At 35.6% G+C, this 18,260-nt stretch overlaps 1 protein-coding gene across 2 annotated transcripts in view; it reads left to right on the forward strand.

Annotated features, from left to right (window-relative positions):
• LOC106879982 (potassium voltage-gated channel subfamily KQT member 1) overlaps nt 1-18,260 on the forward strand; it is a 241,425-nt gene that overhangs the window by 112,616 nt on the left and 110,549 nt on the right. For both annotated transcript variants that reach the window (XM_052975494.1, XM_052975495.1), the window contains exons 3-6: nt 3,235-3,325; nt 8,737-8,863; nt 10,720-10,798; nt 15,373-15,469. In XM_052975494.1, the coding sequence (XP_052831454.1) occupies nt 3,235-3,325; nt 8,737-8,863; nt 10,720-10,798; nt 15,373-15,469 (394 nt within the window). The remainder of the gene's footprint in view (nt 1-3,234; nt 3,326-8,736; nt 8,864-10,719; nt 10,799-15,372; nt 15,470-18,260) is intronic.

The following is an 18,260-nucleotide window of genomic DNA, read 5'->3' on the forward strand; positions in this document are numbered from 1 at the left end:
AGTTTGTTTTGTGTATCAGTAGTTTGTGTGGGACATCAGTGGTTTGTTTTGTGTAGGGTATTGAGTGATGTGGCACAGTATTGAATATGTGAAAGAATGACCTCTTTTAGTTGTAGAGTATTAGCTTTTTGTATTGGTTATCAACAGCTTGTCTGTGTGACATATCAGCTGTATGTATGTGACATCAACAGTTTCTGATTTCCGTATTTTGTTTGTGTAGTGGTGAGCTGGCAAAATTGTTAGCACACCGGCCAAAATGCTTTGTGGCATTTCGTCTCTCTTTATGTTCTGAGTTTAAGTTCTGTTACGGTTGACTTGGCCATTCATTCTTTTGGGGTCGATAAAATAAGTATCAGTTGAGTACTAGAGATGATGTAATCGACTTTACTCCCTCCTTTGAAATTGGTAACTGTGTGCCAAAATTTAAAACAAATATCTTTACTTGTGTAGGGTATCAACAGTTTTTTTTTTTTGTTTTTTTTGGTATCAAGAGTTTGAGTGGACTATTAACAGTGTGTTTGCATAGAGTATCTAAACTTTGTTCATATGGAATATCAAAAGTTTGTTTTGTTTTTGTTGTTTGTCAACAGTTTGTGTAGCCTGTTAACATGTGTGTGATATTGATAGTTTGTGTGGGCTATGAACAATTTACGTTTGGTTTGGAAAGTTTCTGTGTATTTTCAGAAATGTATGTGTGTGTGATATCAAGAGTAAGTATGAGAGCAGTCTATGGGGTATCATCAGTTTGTGTGAATTGTCAAAATTTTGTTCGTGTGTTGTATTAAGAGTTTGCACAAGATGTTTAGAGCAGTGGCTCTCAACCATTTTTTTCCTGTGAGTTTCTTTGATTCCTACTTTACTCTACTGGACCCCACAATCATTTAAAGTTCAAAACAAAATTCCATTATATTTGTATAATTAAAGATTATTAGGAATTGTATAAAAAAATTGTTAAAATATTTTGTGTATTGTAGAAGCATAAACAATTTGGTGCTATTTTGGCAAGTGATCTACAAGGGAAATTAGTTTAGGTTACTTTTTAAATTATTTTGTACATACTTAGTATTGTAAATGTATTTTTCAAAATTCTTACTATTTTGAAAATAAGAAAACCATATAATAATTGAAATAATTACCCATGCAGCTGTGGTAGGTTATACAAAGGCGAAACATGTTGTCCCCTCAAAATAAGGGTAGAGGAACATTGCAAACCTGTGACACAGGGAGATATTGATAAATCGGGTATAGCTGGTCATGTATGGAAAAATGGAGACCACCTCCCCCTGTGGGATGAAGTTAAAAATAAGAGACAGAGAACACCACTGGAAAATATGAGAACTAAAAGAAGCAGCACATATGCTAGGACACAACAACCTCCTAAGCAGACCGAGTGCGGATATGAACAGCATATGGGAACCAGTATTAAGGAAGGATAGGAAAATATTAGATTTATAAGCTCTAAAATTCACTCCATAATTGCCCACAGGTATATGGCATAGTGGTTAAGAGTGCGGGCTACTAACCCCAAGATTCCGAGTTTGATTCCAAGCAGTGACCTGAATAATAATAATAATAATAATAATGATAATAATAATAATAATAATAATAACAATAACAACAACATCGAAAAATACCTTAGGAATGAGAACCCAGGTTCGAAATTTCCCCAAGACACCTAATGAAGGCTGTAGGGTATATCAGCCGAAACGTGTTAACAACAAACAAGATGAGGACAAATATCCATCAAATGTAAATACTGTATAAAATTTACTGTTAATTATGTTAACTTACTGTTCCCTCACTGCCCCCTAAAGCCTAACACTCCATTCAACATAACCACTGCCTCCTTGTGGGTGGTTCCTCCCATGCTGTGGGGAAGTTAGTTTATGTGTCATATCTTCCCGTTTGTCTTGGTGTTAATTGTTTGTATGCAGAATCAAGTGACTGTGTTTGGTATCAGTAATTAGTGTAGGGTATCTGCAGTTTGTATATCACATTAACTATTTATGTTGCATATCAACAGGTTCTGTGTTGTATCAACAGTTTGTGTTGGGTGTCACAAATTTGTTTGTGTAGGAATTGTTTGTTTGCATGGGGTATCAATGTTTTGTGTTGGGTACCAAGAGTATGTTTTTTGTGAGATATCTACAGTTTCCTTCTGTGTAATACCAACAGTTACTTTGAGCAGGATATGATAATCTTTGTTTGTGAGGTGCATCAACATTCAGAGGAATGTTGATGCACCTCGCAATCATGATTTAGTGTGATAGCACCAGTTTGTCTCTTTGGAGTATCATTAATTTGTGTGAGATATCAACAAGGTTGTATGGACTATCATCAGTTTGTTTGTATATGATATCAAGAGTGTGTTTGAGATCTCAACTGTTTCTGTAAGGTATGAACAGTTTGTTTGTGCTGGTTAGCTTTGATGGACCATCAACATTTAGTGTGTGTTTCAACATTTGTATTTGGAATCAATAGCTTGTATGAGGAATCATCAATTGGGGGTTTTTGTTAGGGTTTCAATAATTTGTCTCTCTATGTTATCAACAGTTTGAATCTGAATGAACTGTCAACAGTATATTTGCATGAGATATCAAGAGTTTCTTTGTGGAGGCATCGGTGGTTTGATTATGTGTGGTATCAATATTTTGTATGGTGGAGTGTCAACAGATTCTTTGTTTGAGGTATAAACATTTTCTTTATTTGTAGTATCATTAATATGTGCACAGTATTGTTTGTGTTGGAACCAACACTCTCTCTGAGTGGTTGGCGTTAGGAAGGGCATCCAGCTGTAGAAACTCTGCCAAATTAGATTGGAGCCTGGTGTAGCCATCCGGTTGCACCAGTCCTCAGTCAAATCGTCCAACCCATGCTAGCATGGAAAGCGGACGTTAAACGATGATGATGATGATGATGATGATGGTGGTGGGCACCTAGAGTTTGTGTAGGTATTGAATGTTTTATGTCAATATCAACAGTTTGTGTCTGTCAGGCACGATCTGTTTGTGTTGGTTATCAATAATGTTGTGTCCCCCATTTAACTTACAAAAAATAACAGCAAAATCTCAGTCAAATAACACCTTACCATCTTCAGAAAAATAAGTTTTTGCTCATAAGTCAACCTGACCAGGGCTTAACAATGACAAAACAGTCAAATATGCCAATAAATGATATATTTTACATTAGGGATTACTATATGTATATATATTTTTTTCTTTTGCTTTTCCACAGGTTTATGATGGTTTTAATCTGCCTTATATTCAGTGTCTTATCTACCATTGACCAATATACAGAATTTGCAAATGGAACATTGTTCTGGATGGTAAGGAATTTTTGCTCTTTATAAATTCATTGAAGGTTTGGTTCAGAATGTTGCTACTGGCAATATCATATATATTTTGCTACAAAGAAAACTGAAACCTTATTTAATTCATAAAGCTTAATCCAAGTAGAATTCTGGAGGTGTCAAATGTGAACAAATTGTAGAAGGGTATCCACAAGCACATTTCTATCTTTTTTCAGAAAGTCTTAGCTTTTAAAGATTAAGTATTATTGTTTGAATTAACACAATAACTAAAGCAAGATATAATTTAAAAAAGAAACATGAAGAATACACAGAATAAACCATCCGCACTTCGGTTAAACCCCTATCAGCTTGGTCATGCTAGAGTGTCCATGACTCACCTATCACTGTTGACTGAAACTGAGCACACTCAAAAACATCCATATGTCTTCTATGTGTTTTACATCCCTTTTGTCATTGTATATCAACCCTTTAATCTTTTTGTTGCATCCTCATTTCTAACTCCTGCAACAATCAGCAGTTGTTCTCTGGCCTCCATCTACTTCCCATACTTGCAAGTGGATGGAGTGGTACTACAGAGGTGGGCTAGGATCCAGGACTTCAAAAGATAGTGTTATTGTAACAGCAACTTGTCATTATTGGTTATACTGTTGTTCTGGACTCTCTTTCTCTATATATCTAGTTTCTCAGGGCAAAGCCCTTAAGTGACTCATTTCCACAAAGATTACAGCTGAGTTTTCTCATTGTTTTTGTTTCTGATATCTGCACAGGAGTATAGTTTCAGAATGCCTGTAGTATGCAGTGGAATACACCAAACAAAACGTGTTTTATGTTGATTTCACAATAGAAAATGATATAAAAGATTCAGTGGGCATAGGTAAGATGTTAGGCTCAATAACAACATTTTTAACACAACTTGCTGAACATTTTACATCAAACAGCTGTAAATTTGAAGAACACCTGAAAGTACACATTCTCAGAAAATATACAGACTCCTCCACTCTTTCAGTCCTCAAAACGCATGAGGATAATAAATATATTTGTGAATTACTAACGTCACACCCTGGTGGGATGAACAAAATGACAGGAGAATTTCATCACATTTACACAAAGCTTTTCAACCAAATGTTCTCTTAGTCCTGGTTTCTTTTTTTTTTTTGTTACCTATTGTGAAAAAGTAGAAATTAATGACATCATTCCATCTAAAAATAAATACAGGACATTCCAGGTCCAATTCTGAATTTCTAGATGTCTGTATTTTTTTTACATTTTGAACTTGAAGAAGAAAGACATGTTGTCGAAATATTGTTCAATTCAATAAACAGAGTCAATCCTTGTCTACTACAAACATACGGCATGCTTATTGTATAATGATAATAATTATAATAATGATAATGATAATAATAATAATAATAATAATAATAATAATAATAATAATAATAATAATAATAATAATAATAATAACAATAATAATAATGATGATAATAACAATAAAAGAAAAGAAGAATCCAGGCAGGGTTAGACATGCTCTCAAAGGAAATCTCTATGTTAAACCGAAAAGAGAAAGGGGAGCTTAAAAGCGAACAAAAATACAGGGTGCTGAAAAAGAAGTATAATATTGAAAGAAAGGGCCTGAAAATAGTAGTGGAGGTATTGAAACAACGCCTCATTGCAAAGGAAGCAAAGATGGTAAGATACAACCAAAAAATGAAGGGTTACCACTAGAATAAGTTATCCAGGGTAGATTAGAAGAGATTCTATAAATAAATAAATGGAGAGTGTACAGACGAAAAGTTGATACCTGATAACATTGAAAGTCAAAGGATTTGGAGTTACATTTGGAGCAAAGACAAGGAAGCACAAGAAGGATGCTGAATGGTTGCAAGAACTGAAACAAACAGTCAAACAGTAGTCTGTTGAAAACAGGCGGAATTAGTCATTTCAGTCAGGGAAGTGAAGGAAATCAGCAAAAAAAATGAGCAATTGGAAGGCCCCCCAGGATCAGATGGAGTTCAAGGCTACTGGATCAAAAGATTTGGTGAATGTCATGCGTGAATAGCTGCGCAACTCAACTTAAATGCTGACCAAGTAACACCAGAGTGGTTGACATTGGATAGGACATTGCTGTGCCTGAAAAACATCAAAAAGGCAATACAGTAGACAATTACAGGCCGATATCCTGTCTGTCACTTATGTGGAAGTTATTGACTGTAATACTTGCAGAGTCAATGTACAAATATCTAGAAAAAAATGGAGTCCTGCCACATGAGCAGAAGGGTTGCAAGCGTAAGTGCAGAGGTACCAAGGATCAACTCCTGATAGACAGAACTGTACTTAGAGACTGCAAGAGGAGGAAAAGTAACTTAGCCATGTCATGGATCAACTAACGTATGGCATACGATATGATCCCACATTCTTGGATTATGGAGTGTATGAATCTATTTGGTATTGCATCGAATGTTGAGTGATTGCTTGGAAAAAGTATGGCGAATTGGAGGACAGACCTGACAGCATATGGAAGAAGTTTAGGGACAGTAGAAATTAGGAGGGACATCTTCCAAGGGGACTGCCTTTCCCCACTGATCTTTGTACTGTGCTTGATACCGCTAACACTAATTCTGAGGAAAGCAAAAGCTGGGTGTGTATTCAAAAGCTACCAACAAAAAGTCAACCATTTGTTATTCATGGATGACCTCAAACTTTATGGTAAAGATGAATCCCAAGTCAGTTCCCTCATTGATACGGTGTATACCTTCAGTGCTGATATCAGAACGGAGTTCCGACTGAGAAAGTGCGGTGTGTTAGTCTTGAAGAGAGGCAAAATCAAAAGTATGTACGGGCTAACGATACTGTCAGGGGAGGTTATGAAGTAGATAGAAGAGATGGGCTATAAGCACTTGGTGATTTTGGAAATGGATAAATTGATGGAGATAGAAATGACAGAAAAATTTAAGGTGGAGTACTTGCACAGAGTGAGACTGATCCTTAAGTCAAAATTAAATGGATGGAATAAGATCGACGCTATCAACATCTGGACGGTTTCACACCTTAGATATGGAGTAGGGGTAATCGCATGGACAGTAGACGAACTAAACGGATCAGACAGAAAGACAAGGAAGTTGCTAAATATGGGTTACTCCACCCCAAAAGTAACACAGATAGACTGTATGTATTAAGAAAAAGAGGGAAAAGAGGACTTATTGGATGCAAACACAGCATTAGAGCAGAAGAAAACAACATAGCATGGTATGTAAAAAATGCCACAGAACCGCTGTTATTAGAAGTAAGAAGGTCAGGCTCATGCAGGATGAAAGATTGCAAAGATAAAGCACTATACAAGAAATTGAAAACGAATGAAACTGAAAATAGGTGGGTAAAGAGAATAATGCATGGTCAATTTCATAGGGATGCTGAAGATAAGACAGACAGAGAAAACAGATGGCTGTGGATGACTAAAAATGATTTAAAACCAGAAACGGAGGCCCTAATCGGTGCTGCTCAAGAGCAGGCACTAAGAACAAACTACATAAAATACAAAACAGACAACACATCAGGAAGTGATAAGTGCAGAATCTGTGGACAAAATGGTGAAACCGCATGGTATATTACCAGCCAATGTACACCACTAGCCCAGAAGAAATATAAGAGATGTCATGACAATATAGCCAGGCATATCCACTGGACACTTTGCAACAAGTATGGACTTGACAGAGCAAAAAATTGGTATGACCACAAACTTGAAGGCTTCATCGAAAATAGAAATACAAAGATTCTATGGGATTTCATGATTCAGTGCGACCATGAGATAGAGAATAGGAAGCCAGACATAGTCTTAATTGAGGAAGAAACTAAACTATACTGGCTCATAGATATAGCATGCCCAGCTGACAACAAGGTATGCAATAAGGAAGAAAGAAAAGTTGAGAGATATGACAGGTTAGGTTGGGAAGTTAAGCAGTTGTGGAAAGAAATATGGTCGGCAAAGGAGCAACCTCAGAAAAGGTCTATCAAAACAACGAACTTAGCACCTGAATAACTCTGGACCTCTATAACAACTGAAGAGGTCACCCAGGCACTGCAAAAACTAAGCAACTGGAAGGCACCCGGGCACGACAAGATCCCCAACTTCTGGTTAAATTATCAGACAAGAACACATAAAAAGCTGGCTGAGAAATTTAATGGCATACTAGCAGAGCCAGAGACAATGCCTGAATGGCTCATGGAAGGGAAAACTATCCTAATTCCTAAATCCACTGAAACAGCAAACCCACAAAATTACAGACCAATAATTTGTTTCCCTACAATTTACGAAGCCTTTACTGCAATAATATCATAGAGAATGAGCAAGCATCTGGAAGAAAACAAACTCTGCATTGCTCCTGTTGCTGTCAAACGTTTTTAGGGTTAAAGGTAAATAAAAAAAAGGGGTGTTTAGGGCATATAAAATTTAGAGGTTTGAATTTAAATTATACTAAAGCAAGATGTTTGTATCATAGATTCTCAGGGTTGGTTTTAAAGGGTTAATGTAACCCTCATATAAAATCAGCAGACATACTGCTAGAATTCATCTGATAGGCTCCCTCAGTTTTCATCTACCTAATTTCACTTGGAGGGCTTCAGTTGATTCAAGGTTATAGTATCAGATATATGTTCAAGGCTTCACGTAGTTCAAAGCCAAAGTGTCATCATTGTGAAGCAATCTTTTTAACCATTTGGTTATGACAGACACATTCACATGCATACAAATACACAAACACATCCATACAGAGGTATTCACACATGCATACATTTATTTGCAAATAATGTATTTCAAGTAGCTGTAAATTTGTATCATGGACCTGAAATACATTCAACAAAAATGCCAATTCAAGAGTGGTCCCTTGATATACTAGAAATAGCAGTCAAATCCCTCTCAACCATCTTAAAGAAACAACACAATGAATAATGCACTTTGTCTGAAAATAAGATAGAATGATCATAGAATAGAATGCTATTAATTGTAGGTTTGCCTAATGAAAACAATCACAACAGCAACACTGGGAGAAGTAGAAGCACTACTTTAAAGATGATTGTTTTATATCACAATAGCTGAATAATGGTGTGTAACTGTTAAAATAGCATTAAATGCTTCCAATGGACCAGTCACAGTTTTCCTGCATCTCCAATGACAAAAGTAGCAAGGGAGTTTTCTGTAACTCAGTGCAGAACAACTAGCATAAAGATTAGATGGATGCTGTATTTGCATCCTTCATTGATATACATTGCTAAAAGATATACACTTGCATAAATTTCAGTCAAATTCCATCCCAAACTTTTGATTAACCCTTAAGTTCTAATTTCATGTATACACAACTGAGAGATGTATTTTTTGTAACAGAATTTGAATTATTTCTAATACAGTGTCTGTCTCAATTTCCTTTTCTTTTCAGGAAGTTGTGCTAGTATTTTTTTTCGGTTTTGAATATATCATACGTCTCTGGTCAGCCGGTTGTCGAAGTAAATACATGGGTGTTTCTGGAAGACTACGGTTTGCTAGAAAACCAATATCTGTTATCGGTAAGTTTCCTTACAATTTTGCTGGTCAGTTGAGCAACATTTAACTTTGATTGATATTTGATGTCAACCAGGTAATATCTTATAGAAACCAATGAACACATCATGCCAATGTCAATTATTCATTTATCTGACTGAAGAATAAAATAATTTAAAAAATCACTCTTTATCATTTGGATAGCATAGTTTATATAGTGGAAGTAGAGAGTAAGTTTTATTCCACTCCTGTATCATATACAGAGTGTACTGCTTGTATTTTATCTTGGCATCACCACCGCTGTCTGTCTTTACATTCTGAATTCAAATTCTGCCAAGGTCGATTTTGCCTTTCATCCATCCGGGGGTCGACAAATTAAGTACCAGTTGTTTACTGAGGTCAATCCAATCTGGCCCCTTCCACAAAAATTTCCAGACTTGTGCCTTGAGTGGAAAATAATATTTTGAAATAGACTTACTTTTCTGTTCTTACTTTATCTTGTATTTTTGAAGTAACACAGATGGCATTTTCTTTCTGAAGTAACAATGAATATATACTCTTTACTCTTTTACTCTTTTACTTGTTTCAGTCATTTGACTGTGGCCATGCTGGAGCACCACCTTTAGTCGAGCAAATCGACCCCGGGACTTATTCTTTGTAAGCCTAGTACTTATTCTATCCGTCTCTTTTTGCCAAACCGCTAAGTGACGGGGACATAAACACACCAGCATCGGTTGTCAAGCAATGCTAGGAGGACAAACATAGACACACAAACACACACACACACATATATATATACATATATACGACGGGCTTCTTTCAGTTTCCATCTATCAAATCCACTCACAAGGCTTTGGTCGGCCCGAGGCTATAGTAGAAGATACTTGCCCAAGGTGCCACGCAGTGGGACTGAACCCAGAACCATGTGGTTGGTAAGCAAGCTACTTACCACACAGCCACTCCTGCGCCTATATGATGATTAATAATTTTGATTCATATTACTTTGTCAACTTTGGCTCATCATTATATCGTCACAGGTAGTTTATGTCAGCATGAATCAGATTAAAAGGGAAAATAGAAATATATTAGTTGAAATAGAATCTAGTGTTTTGGGCAAGGGTCTTTTCTCACACAAGAACTGAAAGAAAGGAAATACTAATCACTGTAAAGTAGTGGTTCTTATCCACAGTCCGTATAACCCTTGGGGCTCTATATAAGATTTTGTAGTTAAAGTTAAAGAGTAATAAACTGGTCATACATTTACAATAAACCAAATATCTTAATTTTTTCATAATATTCTTAATATCTAATTATGAAAATATAATAGCATTTTTTTAACACTGGGGTCCAACAGAGTAAAATAGGAATCAAAGGGGTCTTTAGGCAAAAGATGGTTGAGGACCACTGGTCTTGAAGTATAAGCATTTCTGTTATCTTACTCTTTCACTTGACACAAAATAGGGCATGAGAAGAACAAATTTTTACCATAATAAAACTTTTTTAGATTTGCAGCAAAGCTAAATATTTTTTGGGTAGCATAGTTAATTCAGTTGGTCCTAGGGTATAACTGTTACTAATTTTATAAAATTTCAGCAAAGGAATAGAATTCACAGCATAGATGAAAGGATACTCTAAGATATCTATTCTACTGGCAATTTTTTTTTTACGACGACCATTCATATTTAAGTATTTTAGCTACTGTCACAACAGTGTGGTAGTCACAACATACAAGCATCTGACCTCTTGATATTTTGTTCAGTGTCCTATTGATTAAACTTTCAACACACTTTTATAAGCTAACATAATGCATAAAAATTCTTTTTATATTTAACAAATTCCTGAATTAGTTGATACTGATTCTTATTTTATTTTTGTTTTGCAGATTTTATTGTTGTTGTTGCATCGATTGTCGTCTTTCTTATAGGCTCCGAAGGACAAGTATTTGCCACTTCTGCCATCCGGTAATTATTATTATTATTATTATTATTATTATTATTATTATTATTATTATTATTATTATTCTTACCTTCACCTTCACTAAGGTGGAGGTATTGTTTTCAGTTGTGTTTGGTTGTTTGTTTGTCCATGGACATGATATCTAAAAAAACCACTAGATAGATTTGGATGAAATTTTTAGGGATGTTTGGCCTTGAGACTAGCACAAACTGATTAGATTTTGGGATCAATCCAGCACCAGACAAGGATTCTGGATTATTTTTCCTGTTTTTTCCTTAATTTTTGAGAGCGGTCAGGTTCATTTTTAGTATTCTTGTTTGTGAGAGTAGTCGAGTTTATTTCAGATATTCTCATTTTAAAAATCATCTCCGGTTAATCGTTGAGAGGACATTGGTGTTTCCTTGGTGGAGGTTTGCACTCTCTGAGTGCTCTTATTATTATTAAAAAGGCGGCAAGCTGACAGAATCATTAGCATGCCGGGCAAAATGCTCAGCGGCATTTTGTCCATCTTCACTTTTTGAGTTCAAATTCTGCCATAGCCAACTTTGCCTTGCATCCTTTTGGGGTCAATAAAATAAGTACCTGTTGAGCACTGGGGTTGATACAATTGACTTATCCCATCCATCGAAATTGCTGAACTTGTGCCATAATTTGAAATTATTATTATTATTATTATTATTATTATTATTATTATTATTATTATTATTATTATTAGTCAAGATGAAGAGCGCGATTCGATTGTAAGATATTTTATTAGTTGAACGATATTTCAACAGTACGTCTGTCTTTGTCAAGTTCAAAATAAGAAGTGATAAAAATTCAAAATTACAGAAATTTAAATGTAAAGTATGAACGAGAGCAACCAGCGTCCATACGTTGATGGAATGGTATCATCAGATTTTAAGTTAGAATTTGATATCAGGCGAAAAGAAAAAGACAGAAAAAAAATAGAAAAAAAGAAGACGACAGAAAAAAAAGGAAAGAAAAAGAGAGAAAGAAGAATATTTAATCAAACAGTTTTGTATAAATTTGATGATATTCTCCTGTCATCTTATTCATTCCTCCAAGGCGTGATGTTAATAACCCGCAAACATATTTCTCCTCATATATTCTGAGAAGTGAAAGTGGGGCAGATTCAGAATATTTTCTGAGAATATGCACTTTCAAGTTTTCTTTAAAATTGCAGCCGCTTGAAACGAAATGTTCAGCAAGTTCTGTTGAGCTACTATTATTGTGCCTGATGTCGAATCTGTGCTCATTAAATGTTTTGTTTAATCGTTCTGTTGTACAACCAACATAAATTAAGTTGTGTTTCGTGCATTCTGCACCGTACACCAAATGGGAACCTTTACATGTTCCACCTTCTGTATAAATCATAACATTTCTGTTATGATTTCTGATGGATTTCACTTCTCTCATGTTGTTGCACAATGAACAGGGCTTACCTCTCTTGCAGCTGTTCTTTAAGGTACAGCGTGCAGATACTCCAATGTTCGTTTTCTTGGAGTCAGATATAGAGGTCAATAATTCTCTTATATTCTTATTCCGTCTAAAGGCTACAATGGGTGGCTGAGGAAATATCTGTTTGAAACGGGGATATTTTTTCACCACATGCTGGTATCTTTCATGCAACACTTTTGAAATGCCAGCGAAATGTCGGTGCCAGCTAATCATTAAAGGAATTCTATCATCTATTGTATTTCTTTTGCTAAAATTTTGCGTGTAGGTTTGACTATCTTTGATAATCTTAGCTATTTCATTTGCTATTTTCTTTAAACGTGATTCACTGTAACCTCGTTTGACATAATGACATACAAAAGCGTTTGCATGTTTCCAGTAATCACCTTCACTGATGATAACGGTGACAACAACAACAACAACAACAATAATTATTATTATTATTATTTTAACTTAGGTTTTGTTGGAATTCCTGGAGTCTTGCATGCATCTCAGGCTTGCTACTTGCAGCCTACAGTACCATGCAATCTGTTCTTTTCAACTATCTACTATTTTCCTGATGATTTTGGTCATGCCAAGGAGGCAAACCTTTTGTAACAGTTCTACTGGGTTCTCTACAAGTGAGTACCCAAAAGAAACCAGAAGTTTGCAATATATCTTATTTACTTAGTTTTGCATGTTTATACTTTTATTGCCTTCAAAGTATTCTCCATTTGAAGCAATGTATCAGTCAAAGTGCATTTTCCATTGTTCAAAGCACTCCTGGAACTCTTGCAAAGTGATACCTTTTAACACCTCTGTCATTTTTCCTTCACCTCTTCCACATCTGCAAATTCCATATTACCAGCTTTTGTCTCCAGTGATGACCTTTGAAAAATGGTCCAGATCAACTTCCAACTGTTCTTTTAGTTCATGACATGCATTCAGCCATGACTGCTGTTAATCTTTCGTGAGGAAGCGAGGTACAAATTTTGCTGCAATTCTTTTCATTCGCAATTCCTCACTCAAAATTCTTTTGCAGGAGCTCCAAGACACACCAATCATATCAACAAATTTATCAATTGTTCAGTGACAGTCCTCCAAGATAAGTTCATGAATTTTCATGATGTTTTCATTTGTTCGGGAGTTCAACAGTTGCCCTGAACAAGGTTGGTCCTCAAGCGACACAAGTGACCATTCTTAAACTGTGAAAACCACTCATAAACTCGTGTTTTGCTCATGGCAGTGGTTTTGTAAGCTGTTTGAAGCATGACAACTGTTTTGGCCACTATTTTACCCAGCAGAAAACAGAATTTCACAGAATCACACTGTTCCTTCATTTCAACCATTGCAAAAATCAACAAACAGGAGAGAAGCACTGCAAAACAAAGACACACCATGTGGCAGTATGACCTCACTGGTCAACGCTGGTTGGCAGACTGATGCCTGGGGGCCACATCAAGTGGCTTCTAGTGGCAAAAGCCTGAACTACAATGGGCTTGTCCTACAGAGAAGGTTTCTGGTTACTTTTGGGTACCCCCTCATATTCCCATTTCCTTTATATTCATTCCATTTTGAGTTCATGTGTTTTCATAATCCATTTCCACTGGGTTCACTTCTCATCCAGCATTCAATTGCTGTTCAATTTACTTCCTTATCCTACCCTTTTCTCTGTCTCTGACTTTGGGTGTAAGCAGTCTCTGAACGATAATTGAGCCTGCACTGATCAACCACAGGGTACCTGCTGGGCAAAAGACCTTCACTGTTGGTTCCAGCCTCATTCAGTACATTTGTATTGGACATTTTCACTCTGTATATCATACTTAATGTGCATGTATACATAATACATGCTACATGGCAGTAACACATGAGCTGTGACCACCAAGGACTTGCAAAGGCTTGAAAGAAATGCAGCTAGTATGCTTTGCTGAATGTGCAATGTCAGTGTGCATGTACAATAGAGTGTAAATGTCATGAGAGAAAGTTGGGCATAAGAGGCATCAGGTGTGGTGTGCAAAAGAGATGACTGTACTGGTATGGTCATGTAATGTGTATGGAGAAGGACAGCTGTGTGAAAAAATACCATTCTCTAACTATGGAGGGAACCTGTGGAAGAGGTATACCCAGGAAGACATGGGATGAGGTGATGAAGCATGATCTTCAGATGTTGGGCCTCATGGAGGCAATGACAAGTGACTAAGACCTTTGGCGATGTCCCATGCTTGAGAAGACCTGTCAAGCCAAGTGAAATCGCAGTCATAGCACATAAAAAGCACCCTTTAAACATTGGGCTTGAGAAAATCTGTCAAGCCAAGTGAAATTGTAGTCATGGCCAGTGTAGTGTCGCATACCTGGCACTTGTACTGGTGACATGTAAAAAGCACTCTTTGAACTTTGATGTTTTATTCCATTAAAACAGCTGTAGAAGACGATTTTATTGTGAACTATACATGAAATTTATACATTGTTGCTTTTTATTTTAAATATATAATTTCGTGTGTGTGTGTGTGATTGTATGTGTGCATGCATGTATGTATGTATGTATGTACATATGTGTGTGTGTATGTATGTATATGTATCAAACAGACTCATACACATCTGTATGTATGTATGTATGTATGTATGTATAATAAAATGGGATGATAAAGGAAATAAGCAATTATGTTATGAACCTCATTAGTTTACAGCTGTTTCTGCAATACACTCATAGTTGAGTGCTTGAATATTATCCTATAGCTTCATCAGAGCTTCAAACATGAAGTGCTATTTATTTGCAAAAATATTTACATATATGTATAATGCTTTTCTATTTATATACATTCATGTAAATGTTTTCCTAAATAAATTACACTTCATGGTTGAAGCACTGACGAAACTGTAGGGTGATACTCAGGCACTCAGCTATGAGTGCATTGCACCTCATAGCAGAAACAGTTGCAAGCTAATGAAATTCATAACATAATTATTTATACCTTTGTCATCCCAATTTCTTATTCCTGCTCTGTACTTGACTGACACTTTGTACTGAAGCATATGTATATTGAGTTTTAAGACCAGGTTATTAGCATCTCAATGCCTAAGTGAAATATATATATATATATATTATTTTCAAGGTTTTTAAAAACTATCTTTAAATTTTCAGAGGAGTTCGTTTCTTGCAAATCCTTCGTATGCTCCATGTTGACAGACAAGGAGGGACATGGAGATTACTTGGTTCTGTGATATACCTGCATCGGCAGGTATGTATTTTGTGAAACATTTTCAAAATGTGTTAATAACTTTCAAGTCTGTAAAAACCACATTTCATTATTGATTTTTAACATTGACTCATATTAAAGGACAAAGTATTATCAATGGAATTGACTTCAATACATGACATGTACCTAATTCATTGATGCTGGAGGGATGAGAGGCAATGTTGACCATAATAGGATTTGGATTTGAAATCTAGTGGGTTGAGATTAAATATTGCAAATAATCTGGTGTTTTACCATTTCTCATGTGGTGATTACAATTACCAATTTCAGTTTCTATTTTAAATAATTTTATATCATTGCTGATAATCTGAGGAAAGATATGAGTAATATCATATAATCCTCCACTTTACATAACTTTAAATACATAGAACAACATATATAGTCATTAGAAATATCGTTATTATCACCATTTTTGCCAACCTTTTCTATTTGGGTGAGAAAGTGACAAACATGAAAGTATACTCAACTACATGTTTATGATATTTAGTTAGTTTCAATCCTAACAATTGCTTTGACAAGGCTTACATAATGTTATTCAATGTGGTACTTCTCTTCACTTGATGATATTTAAGAATATGCTTGGTTTCTCTACTGCTTTCGTTTTACTCAGAGCCATCTTTGCATTATTACAGATCTCCTGGCAAAGCAATGCACTGGGCCTATATTATTTATTTAATGAAAGCAAATCATGAAATATACAGATTAAAATTTGGCCCCTGGACCCATGGGGCCCCCAGGCAATTGTCCAACGTGCTCATGCCTTGCTTTTACTGGTCATTGAACAATGGTTGTTCAGTAGTGCCACCTTCAAGAGTTTAATTGATTATATTGACCTCAGAACTTATTTTTCTCTGGTTTTTGTTTTATCCACCCCTAGTTGTCATATAGGACATAGAGAGACAACATAAACACATATTTGAACACAAGCACACACACACATATGGTCAACTTCTGCATAGTTTTTGCTTACCACACTCCACACATAAGGTATCAATCAACTTATGGCTGTAAAACATTTGCCCCAGATATCATGCACTGGGACAGAACCCACACTTCTTCACCAAACTGCCATCGCTATGTCTATATGCCTGCTTACTATTTATTTCCATTTAGCACATTTTAAGTTAAGGTATTAGGATTAACAATGTTCGATGGCTTAGCCAAAGTTTGGTTCTGAAACGATTTGTTGACTGCTTAAATGAGATAAAACTCTTTTTGAATGACCAGCATGTTTCTTATCAAGAATTGTCTGACATCATGTGGGTTTGTAAACTGGTGTTTTTTCGCAGATGTTTGTGAACATTTGAATGACTCGAATGTTAAATTACAGGACTCTGGTACGACACTTGATGTTATGTTTACTTACATAAAGTCTTTTGAAATGAAACTAGAAGTTTTAAAGAGGGATGTGGACAATGAAAGATTTAGATACTTTCCAAACATAAAGAAGTACATCAATGATCTCTCAAACGACAACAGAACAGAGCACCAATGTCTTCAAAAACTGTTTGTAAACATTATCGAGTCAACTGTTGAGCAGATTTCTACAAGGCTTGCTAAATTCAGGGAACTGGAAGAGGCAGCAAAATTCATTAAGTTTCCAGACATTATCAAACTGGAAGAACTGAACTTACAAATGCTTTCATGGATAGACATGGTTGATTTTGAAATGCAGTTGATTGAATTTCAAAGTAGCTCAATTTTTGGAAGCAAAAATTTATTGGACCTTCGATTTAACTTAGAAAATATTGAAAAAAGTGATTTAGAGACAGGAGTACCAGAGAGGAATGCAGAAAATGAATTAAGGAATTGGAATGCCATTTCAGAAAATTTTCCCAGTTTAAAAAACTTTGCAACAGCACTAATATCGATGTTTTCATCAACATATACCTGTGAATCCTTGTTCTCAGTGATGAACTTTGATAAGTTTTGTAATAGAAGTAACCTGACAGATGAAACTTGTAGTGCATGCATATCTCTGAAGGTTATGAAATATAAACCCGGTGCAAAATCTCTGTCATCAGTGATGCAGCAGCAGAAGTCCCACTGATAATATTGTATATACATGTATATCGAAAGGAATCCGCAAGTTTTCTGTCAAATAGGTGTTTCATTTGACTGATGTTTTCTTTTGAAAGTAGCAAAAGTTCATTGTTGTTTAGATGTAACTTTGAAGGTGAATTAATACATTTTCCATCATTATATACTGTGTTTTACTACTCTACGGTGATCTTTTTTTTTATCATTTATTAAAAAAGTTTTTAACAAACCCAAGTAGCCTAATATGTTTTCAAAAATATTTGGTTGGCACATGGAAGAATTTTGTGTCAGAGATTTTACCAGTTTTGGTATACACTCTCAAAAAGGTTGCCCATCTCTGGCCTAGATCAATGTTTGTAAATAAGCTGTTGCTATCAGTGTAGTTCTTATCAAACTTTTGGGACACTGTTAAACACAGCCAAGTAAAGAGATGTTTTAAGTTTATCATAGTCCTTTTAGAGCTTGCAAACCTTATGCTAAAAAGCAGATATATAATTAATAGGGGATAGCTTTGGAATCTTGGGGTTAGTAGCCTGCGCTCTTAACCACTGTGCTATATGCCTGTAGGCAATTATGGAGTGAATTTTAGAGCTTATAAATCTAATATTTTCCTATCCTTCCTTAATACCAGTTCCCCTATGCTTTTCATATCTGCACTCGGTCTGTTTAGGAGGTTGTTGTGTCCTAGCATATGTGCTGCTTCTTTTAGTTTTCGTATTTTCCAGTGGTGTTC

The sequence above is a fragment of the Octopus bimaculoides genome, chromosome 21 (assembly GCF_001194135.2).
Source record: "Octopus bimaculoides isolate UCB-OBI-ISO-001 chromosome 21, ASM119413v2, whole genome shotgun sequence".
Classification (NCBI taxonomy): Eukaryota; Metazoa; Mollusca; class Cephalopoda; order Octopoda; family Octopodidae; genus Octopus; species Octopus bimaculoides.